General features: G+C 44.4%; 1 protein-coding gene across 2 annotated transcripts; it reads right to left on the reverse strand.

The window, feature by feature from the left end:
• Positions 1 to 457: 457 nt before the first annotated feature.
• On the reverse strand, positions 458 to 7865 carry verm (LDLa and CE4_CDA_like_1 domain-containing protein vermiform). Of its 2 annotated transcripts, none has more exons than XM_089594225.1 (7): positions 7814 to 7865; positions 5886 to 6009; positions 4523 to 4653; positions 1955 to 2104; positions 1255 to 1876; positions 785 to 1085; positions 458 to 691 (listed from the first exon to the last, which is right to left on the reverse strand). In XM_089594225.1, exons 1-7 carry the CDS (start codon positions 7863 to 7865, stop codon positions 458 to 460), a joined length of 1614 nt encoding a protein of 537 aa, XP_089450351.1. The 2 variants fall into 2 exon arrangements, with proteins under 2 accessions (XP_089450351.1, XP_014212846.2); XM_014357360.2 differs by having other exon boundaries at positions 5886 to 6012.
• Positions 7866 to 9781: the final 1916 nt, after the last annotated feature.

The following is a 9781-nucleotide window of genomic DNA, read 5'->3' on the forward strand; positions in this document are numbered from 1 at the left end:
GGCTTCAACAAGAACCAAAACGAACGAACCATGAGCACTTTACAAAAAAAAAAAAAAAAAAAATGAAAATAAAAAAACGCAACCGCAAAGACTTATAAAGTTCAATATCGACAAGCACAACCCAAAAAAACGCGGATATTGCTCGTTTGACAGCTCCTTCCAGGGCTTTCAGTCCGAATAACAATATACGCTTACAACAGTCATCGTTGCATCGAAGCTTTTGGGCCAAGTAGTGTATAAGCGAGCCGCACTTTTTGTCCAAAAGAAAAAGGGGAATAGGTCGTCGCGCATTTGGGAAAAATTTTTCCAAGTATCAACGACAAAGAGACACAATACAAAACGGTGAGAGAGCAAAACATCGGACGACCCTGTTGTAATATTTTTTTTTTTATTTATCAAGTACTTATACTGGTATTTTCGGGTGGCGCAGTGCATGTAATAGCGACACTACAACAGCTCATTTCTTGGTTGCGAAACCGTCACCGGTGGGGTCGAGGAGCCAAGGGTAGTTGTTGGGACACTCCATGCAGGTGAAGAGACGCAGAGTCTCGCCGGGGAGCTCCCGAGTGGTCAGCGGGCAAGCGTTTGGCAGGGAACAGTAGGGCTGGCCCTTCTCGTCGCACTTTTCCTTCCAGGCGTCAAAGTCACGGAGACCCGCCAACTCGGTTGGCTCTTGCATCCATTTCAGCACCTACACACCCAAGCACAGGTACACACGAATAATTAACACTCGTGCACTTGTGCAAGTACAACGACAGTTTGTTTAATCTTCTTTGTCACTCACCTGCACCATCGTCACGAAGTAGGTGTCGGAGCGCTGCACGGTCTCGTCGATGAACTTGATGAGCTCGTCCTTGAACTCCTTTTTGCTCTTGAGCCACGATGCGTGGAAGTGGAGGCCAAGGGGCGCGCGGTTCGTGCTGACGTGTCGGTTGAAGTTGTGACGTAGCAGGCGAGCAAACTGCTCGCCCGTCTGGATGTTGGAGCACGAGTCGACCATGTGACAACCCGGGAGTGACTCGTCGAAGGTTGGGTCGTCCCTACGGTCCAGCTCGTTCATCACTAGCTCCCAGACTGGATGTGACCTGTAAGAAATTTTTTTTTTTTTTTTTTTTTTTTTTTTTTTTATAAAATATACACGGGTCATCGTGACTTTGCATTTTGAGTCCACAGTTGGAACATTTTTGACAATTTTTTTGCAAGTGTCGTAGATTTGTACTCAGTATAATTAAAGTACTTGCGCGCATCGCTCACCTGGAGGGACAGTTGCCGCTGTTGCCGTTGCACTTGTGGGGCATGCGGAAGTAGAGGGTGTACGGCCAGATGGGCACTCGGCCGAGCGACGCGGTGATGGAGGCGTCGTAGTTGAAGAACTGATCGGCCATCATCTCGAACTGCTTGTTACCGCCAACTCTGAGATAAGGCGCCCTCACCCCGATGATCGAGCTGTCGGTTATGTTGGCGAACCTCTCTATGATAAGCCTTGCCCCGGCCATCTCGGCCAGCCAGTCGTCGTATGAGCCTTGGGTCCAGTACTGCGGATCGTCCTTGTGCGTAAGCGAGAACACGGCTATCTCGTGGCCCTTTCGATGCAAATCCTGGACGGCCGAGTAGTTGGTGTACTTGTGCGAGACGAAGAAGGTGCCCTTGATCTGGCACCCGTTGGGATTCATGCGGTGGCCGTTGAATATCTCCTCGTAGAGGTCGATGTTGTCGATGTTCACGGCACCGTTGAACGTGATCGTTATCATCTGGGGCACCTGGCTTGGCTCAAGGCCACCCGGGACGCGCGTACCGTCGGCCGAGCAATGGCAATCGGGTAGCACGCACTGGGTCGGGTCGCAGTCGGGTGCGCGGTTCGGGTCCGTCTCCACGGCTGGAATTATTTTTAGACCGTGAGGCTTTTTCCGTCTGAACAATACACACTTCAGTAAAATACACAATCGGTACTCACTGCATGCGTTCTCGTCGGACTCGTCTTTGCAGTCGGGCTTGCCGTTGCAGAAGAGCTCCTTCTCGACGCACTCGCCATTGCCGCAGGACAGTTTGCCCTCCGCACAGACGGGCTCGTCGGTCTTGAGGATCGGCAAGACTTTGCGCGGCTCTGGAATAACACGACGAGTCGGGAGAGCACGCGGCTCGATTATTATCGTACGTATAACAATCCAAGTGTAATATGCGATGTGGGACAAGCGAGAGACGAGAGACACACTTTTGTCACGGGGCAAGACTGTATAAGTGCATGCATGATCTTGACATTCAATCGAGTGGAAACAAGGACACTGATGAGTTTTACACCATTGCTATCGCTTTTCTAGAAAATAATGGCCTGTTTTCACTCGATTCTTTGTTCTCTGTAAGAGAAAAGATCTAAACTCCATCCAAGTCTCAAATTGGTTGAACTAGATCTTTTTTTTCTTTTTTTTTCCATGCACATACTTGCAGAGTCTTGCTCTGGACTCGGGCGTTCTTCGTTCAAACAAAATCACTCGGTCGAGCTGAAGGTGTATCATGTAAGTACCAATTATATTATACATAGCCTTTTTACAATTGCTCTACTGTTTCGTATTAATAAATTTACAAGCTTTTCCTCTGCACGATCCACTCTGAGGAAAATAAATAATAAATTTTATTGTTTTAATACTATTTTTAACTAGTGGTACTACCACCACCACCAATACATGGTTTCCGAATAGAGATTTTTATTCTCTGATTCTCTCAGTATAATAGTGGTTTGTATCCTTACTCCTTTTGAATGATGGCAGGTTGATGTATATTTACATTATATTGCACCTTACTTTGACTTAAACGTCAAAATCACATTTCATAAATATAGCTCCTCCCCAGTGTGCACAAAAGTCATATAATAATAATATTCGTAGCCTTGATCGTCGGTCTTTTTTTGTCCAAGTCCATTTAAAGTTAAGATTTCTGTGTAATCAGTATGGCGTTCGTATCTTTCGTCCAGCAAAAACTAGTCAGGTCATTTAGCGTTAAAAAAACTTTTTTAAAATTTAAATTATAAAAACGTTTTGGGACGCTCCAAGGAATTTTTTAATAATAAACATTTACATGTTTCTCGTCGTCGGCGCACGCAATACTTGTTTGCACATTTTTATTGCGTTCGAATTGATGCGACAGAAATAAAGACAATCACAGACTATTAAAATGGAATGGGCAGTGAATAGAATAAAATATTAGGCAGTTGTTTTAAGATGAGAAAAGAAATGAAAGACAATACGCGTGTAACAAAGTTATGTATTGATTGTAGAAGTAAAATCAATCGCACAGAGTTGAGAGAAAATTAAACCTTGAAGCAATACAAATAAACACACGAGACATTCAGAAATTGGAAAACCAAATTTTTTTATTTATACGTTAACTATTAGAAATCTGCCTTTTGAATCCAACGAAACATTGTTGTTTTTTTTTTTTTTTTTTTTTTTCAATGTTATAATGTGGTAACTAATTGTTACAGATAACAAAGTGAAGGGAAATAAAAAAAAAAGCTGTTAACGAAAATAAAAGTGAAACTTAAGTTGGAGCAGTCAAGAGCTCGGCTGTTAGTATATGCGTCCATATCAGGCTGCGTTTTCTTTTTTCCTCCATCATGACCACCAAAGAGAGGCAGATAAAAGCGTGTTAGATTACGTGCGAATTTGAAGCATGAAAAGTGTGGAAGAAGCGAGTTGGCGTGAGTGAAGTGAAAGACGTAACTCGAAAGCAACACGAAATTGCAGTTTCTCGTTAATTTTTCTTTTCTTTTTTTTTTTCGTTGATTCATCCAAGGACTCGGAAGAATGAGAAATTGCAATTTCGTATTTTTTTTTATCTTTGATTTTTTTTTTCCTTACATCCGCAGACCGCAAGGATGAATTGGTGAAGGTTAGTTGTCGATTTGCGTGCTACGGCGCGAGTCTACGGTATACATACATGTAAAAAGACCAGGTGCTCGAGTTCCCTTCGCGATCGTTTTTGCTTTTTGTTCTTTCGTTTTTCTCTTGTGGGCTGAAAAAACTCTGAAAAATCAAAAAGCTCAAGATCGTTCACCAGGGCCTCGAGGACTCGGTGTCGAAGGAGACAAAAAAAAAAGAAAGAAAAAAATCTCGTCCGCGTTAAAAAATGCATGACTACATTGCAAAAATTTCCCCGTGCGCCACTTACTCTCGAGCTTGTCACAGTTGGTGACCTTGCCCTTCCAGTCGCAGGTTTGTTTCTCCAAATCAAAGGCCAATCCGATGGGACACGTGATTTGCTTCAGTCCGGACCTTGTGCACCTGAGGGGCAGAACAATAGGCAAAAGGGCTACAACTTTACTTTCTCTCTTAGTTGGAAACAAAAATTTTTTTTTTTTTGCTTTTTAATCAGGCTTTGGTAATTTTTGCTCGTGTGACTTGTCTATACACCATCGCCGTGTCTCTCTCGTGCTCTGCCTCTCGACGCGTATAGGTATACTTTCAAAAGAGAGGGGGGGGGGAGAGGGTAAGTATTATTGCTCTGTCGGGATGAGACTATTGCTTACTCTCGAGTTGGTCGCAGTTCCTGACGTTGGTCTTCCAGTCGCAGGTCTGGCGTTCGATGTCAAAGGCCAAGCCCGTGGGACACCTCACCGTGGCAAGCCTCGTCACACCTATCTCGGTGGCTTTGTCGCACCTATATTTCCGTCAACACATTTCGCTTTGTTTGTTAATCTTCCCTTATACCTTACCTTTCTTTCTTCTTCTTCTTTTTTTTTTTTTTTTTTTTCCCCACACCACAATACTCAAACATCCATACCCCCAGTAGTGTGATAGGATGCAAGCGTCAAAAAAATTATGCGAGACGCGTCCTATTCGTTATTGATTTCCGTTCCTCGATCGTATAGACTAAGTATATATATCATCGGACGCGTCAGTCACAACAAAACGCCTCGCATCCGCTCCCTACCTTTTTTTTTTTATTTTTTATTTTTTTTCTCATCGGTTACCGAACCCACAACGTCATAGGTTTCAACGAGCCTACGTGTAATCGACTTTGCCGATAAATACATACAAGAGGGTGTACGGGTACTCACACATGAGCTCCGAGAAAAAGGTGGCATATCGCTCAAAACAATGGAGCCTCGAGCATACCTTTTACCATGCACGAAAAAAAAAAAAAAAAAAATCGGCACTACGTAACGATTGTGTCGTGTATACCGAGGCGACTCCTTTCTCCGTCTCGCCAGAGAAACCAAAAACCTGTTTGAGCGGCGTAGGATCGAAGGCCCCCCGTCATTTATAGATCCCATGTATGTTTTTCTCTCTGAAAGTTTCTTTAGGAAAAAAAAAAGAAAAAGAAAAAAAAAGATACGTGTCACCGATGACTCGTTTTCGAAGTAATAAAATAATAATTAGCACCGTACACGATTCCCCATCGGATGCGCTCCGTTAACGAGCCACTGCGGAGTGAAATGTGTTGATTTTTTTAAAGATCGCGGTGAACTTTCTTTCGCCCGAGTCTCCGATTTCATCCGATCGCCGAGGACTCTTCTGCACACACGTAACACATGTGTGTATACATGCACAAAATTGACCCATATCGCGGCGCCGAGGCGCAAATGAGAGCCCATGGTCGATTTATTATACCCCAACCCGATTCCCCCCTTGGGGCGAAATACTTTCTTTTTCGTTTGAAGCGAGTTACAGGCCGCGAGGTGAAATTGCACGTAGAGCCGATCGGAAAGTGAAATCCAACGAGAGAGAGAGAGAAAGATCGGATGCTCTCGTTTGTACAGTTTCAATGAGCAAAACAACGCTCTTCGATCCCAATCTACTGATTGTACGCACCCCAGGATCGGTAGTACATGGTGTCGTAAAGTCAAAAAGAGCCCCAAGGATATACGGATCGTCAAGGGCAAAGCTTACCTGACGACGTCGCGGCAGTCACCATCGGTGGTCAGCCGAAAGTACTCGTCTCCCGGCCTATCTTGGCATAGCTCGTCGGCATTGGCGTCGATACCATCGCCTTCCTCGTCTTGTGCTCGCACCGCTCCTGCAACAAAATCCAAACAGATTCAACCACACAAATCGTCCCCGAATTTCGATCCATCGCCGATGTATGATCCTTTTATTTTATTTTTATTTATTTTATTTTGTTGCTGTTTCACTCTCTTTCAGTTTTCACTCTGGTTTCGCTCTGTTACCGAGAGATCGGTTGCGTCACCCGATTATGCAGCCGATAGGGACCCCGCGGTATGCAGTGCCACCACTGCAATCATCGGCTCCAAGGTGTACATTGTAATGTAGTCCGGACTTTTCAGACGATTCAGAGATTTCGACACCATTTGGCTATCAGATCGCAAAAGGAGGGCCGAGGGAGGGGGAGGTGTTACGCGTTTATTACCGAAGGTGTCAGGCGCCTGGGTTATACAATAATAAATATTCCAGCAGCTATTGTTCATCTGTTAAAAATTGAGTTCCTAGAAAGCAGCGTTTATCCGAGCGAGGGATCTATTGTGCTTCGTTGCGAGTGTGGTTCGGAGCTGTAATTGTCAGGTTTAGAGAACAGGTTAGAGATACGTATCTCTCTCTCTCTCTTGGGTAGGAGGGGGAGGAAGGGTGGGGCTTCATAAAAATACAACTTCGAGATTTTGGCATCTCATTACCGAGCGGAGCTCGTGGGGTTGTTTCGTCATGATTTTTATACAGAAAAATGACAACAATTTGTATTTCCGGGGAAATATTGGAGCTTGGAAATCTAAAAGGGGGGAGTCAAACTGTTGTACAGATAAGCGCAAACAGCGCCATCGATCTTGCGTTCGCGAGTACGAAAACAACCAGTTTGTTCTCAATGCCGATCGGGTATCGTATGTATTCCGGTCTGGATTTTCAAAAGAAAGGAACAACCTCGACGCCGCGAAAGCGCGTAGGTGCATGCACGCGTGTGCGCGTACGTGCAGCTGGAACGACGTTTGTGACCAAAAACAGGAGGCGGAGAGATTTTTCCACCCGAGAGGACAAAAGGAGGGGGTCAGCGAACCCACCGGGCCGAAGTAGAAAGTCGCGCGCGCCGAGAAACGTCAGGGCAAGCCTATGGGTCGCCGAGGGAAAGCTATACACTACAAACGGGCTGTCTGGTTTTCCAAGCCTATACCGATCGGATTTTTTTTTTTTTTTGCTTTGCTTTTAAAACACAATGAGTTTTAGTGATGCAAACGAAACTCTCCCACGGATGCATGAATTTCAACGATTCTTGTCCACGTATGAGCGTCTGTATCCTTTTTATATCTTTTGATGGGCCTTGAAACGCGCTGGACGGGGAATACACGGGCGCGTCGAATGTTCGGCACCTCCCGGCTTGTAATACCGGTTTTCACCTCTTTTTTTTCTTCCTCCTTTGGCTTTTTCGTTTTCGTCGCAACAAATTCGATAATGGCATGAGTAAGCTTTGGAAAACTTGTCCAAGCTCAATGAAATTAATGCTGCCCGACTTAAAAGTTACGTGAGGTTTGGATGTAATGGTAGACCATTTTTTTAAATTAATTTATTTTTTTTATTAATCTCTCACGGCTGTAATGTGAACAATTGAATTTAACGTATAAATTAAGGCGACGCCAGGGGAGCTTTTGATCGAAATCACTAGCAGTGGGTTTTCTCCTCAAAAGTGTAAAATAACGCAACGCGTCATCCAGCAAAACCAAAGTTCAACATCGCGCGACCGGCAAAAATCGGTATCCCCATCAACGAACGCACTCTCACGAACCCATCACCAACAACAACAATAACAACAATAACTACAACATAATCAATCATGATGTAGAAGAAAAAAAAAATAATAAAAGTAACCAACTCACCGGTCAGGAGGAGCAGGCAAACGGTCCCTAGACAGAGCAACCTCGGCGACATGATCGTCGTCGTTCACCGTCGCGTGAGCGTCTGAAACAAGCCGCACCCTCTCGACCCCTCTATATGCGCACCGGTGCTCTCCTCCTCCCGCCTTCTGTTCTGCAAAATCTCCCCAGTCTGTCTCCCAGACTCGTGGGGGCCCCCCGAGTCTCGAGCACCGCGTCTCATGCGTGCCTCCTTGGGCATAAGGCCCCCCTCCTCCCTCTTGGGATACAGGCCCCGGCACTTTCACTGCCACGCGCTTTCCGTCCGCTGCTGCCCTCTACGACATCTGGTCATCTTCTCGGTGGCTGGTACATTTTATTTCCTGATTTTTCAGGATTTTTCTCCACCGACCGGTAACGCGTGGAAACGTCGTACGGCCCCGATGTGTTTTGCAAAGAAAACAACATGTACACGTACATCATGAGCTTTTCTTCGTTTTTTTTTTTTTTTTTTTTTTTTTTTTTTTTTTTTTTTTTTTTTTTTTTTTTTTTTTGTTGCTCCCCCGAAACGAGAGGCAAGTCATATCGTAAGAGTATGATGACCAAAGCCTCGATAAATATCACAATGAAAATGTTTTTCTAGCGTTCAACGAAGCCCGAAGCTTTGTCTAAAAATAAACCTCTTCTCAAATCGTCGTCGTCTGTGTGGCCAAAGTAAAACGACCGAAAGAGCCAGTAATGTAGGTATAGTTTTATACATGAGAGAAAGATGCAGATTTTGCGCAATACTCGTGTAGGACAGGCGCATACCGCGCGCTGAAGTTGCTGTTGTTGGCGCGTCAATCTGGAAAAACCCATACGCTGTTGGAAAGCGTTGGAGATTGCGTCTCGACCAAAGCTCAATTGTGCCGGCCTTTTTATACATGTATGAAAAAAAAAAAAAAAAAAAAATGTATACATGTATAAAAGAATCAAGTATGGTCCATCATCCGTAGATTTTTTTATCATTTAATTGGGTCGAAGCCTTACATGTACTTATTCATGAGATGCTAATCGCTTGTATTTGAAAATATCACGGATTTCAGCTATGAATTTGTACACACGTATAATACCCACTCGTTAAATTTCATCCACAAAGTACCAACCTATAATATTCCTTTTTCATGCATTGGAAATTGCCGTCAAAAATGCGTAGTAGTTGTAATTTTCAGACAATCCATCGTGCAATAATCAATTTATAGCTTCCGAGTCTTTCGGAAGAAAGACAGTAAAGAACTTGCCGTAACCCCCCGGGGGTGGAGGGTAATCCCGAAAATTTCATCCTCTCCGAGTGAGCTTGCGTGTGCTTTATTCATTATCCGAGCCGAGCCTGAATCCTTGATCATCGCTTCAGAGCCTGCAAACTCGGCACGGGCCATGCGAAAACCAGTTTTTTTTACCACGGTTACGCGGGCACTTGGGAGAGTTGAAGATATATATATATATATGCACGTATACGCGTTAGTGAGTACTTATAGATATGTACCTATACACGCCGAGTGCAGTTTTTTCGCCAGCGCTACCGGAAAGAAGGATGCCGACGCGATCGGAATGTTTAATTATTGCTCTCGTACGTGTATGCTGTTGGGTGGAGTACAGCCGTAAAAATAGCTCTGTCGTCGATTCGCTGCGGGAACACATCGAGATGGCGATTTTTGTCCAAAGTTTTAAAGCCCAGGCTATACGAACGGACTTTCTAGCTATCCTTTTGTGCGCACACGTAACGCGAGTAGGTGTATTTTTTTCGAAGGTATACACGTTGGGTAAAAAAAAAAAATCACTCGAAGCGACTCATAATGGCTTGATAATCTGATGTTTGTTTCGAGATAACGATCATGAGGTTTATTAAAGACCAATACGACGTTCGATGAAATATTATTCATCCCCGCGCTCATTGTTTCACATCCATCATATGCAGGCAGTTTGTTTCAATTTGCATCGACGGCGATTATC

The sequence above is a fragment of the Copidosoma floridanum genome, unplaced genomic scaffold (genome assembly GCF_036245765.1).
Source record: "Copidosoma floridanum isolate Cflo_tuat_1 unplaced genomic scaffold, Cflo_Japanese_pri ptg000021l, whole genome shotgun sequence".
NCBI lineage: Eukaryota > Metazoa > Arthropoda > Insecta > Hymenoptera > Encyrtidae > Copidosoma > Copidosoma floridanum.

What these genes read in the sequence shown, in the direction of transcription:
- verm (XM_014357360.2), bottom strand. Translation starts at nt 7,865, where the DNA reads ATGTCGCCGAGGTTGCTCTGTCTAGGGACCGTTTGCCTGCTCCTCCTG. An exon ending in TTGCCTGCTCCTCCTGACCG is followed by an intron (nt 6,013 to 7,813) that starts GTGAGTTGGTTA and finishes ATTTTGTTGCAG; the next exon opens with GAGCGGTGCGAGCACAAGAC. An exon ending in ACTTCGTGACGATGGTGCAG is followed by an intron (nt 692 to 784) that starts GTGAGTGACAAA and finishes TTGGGTGTGTAG; the next exon opens with GTGCTGAAATGGATGCAAGA.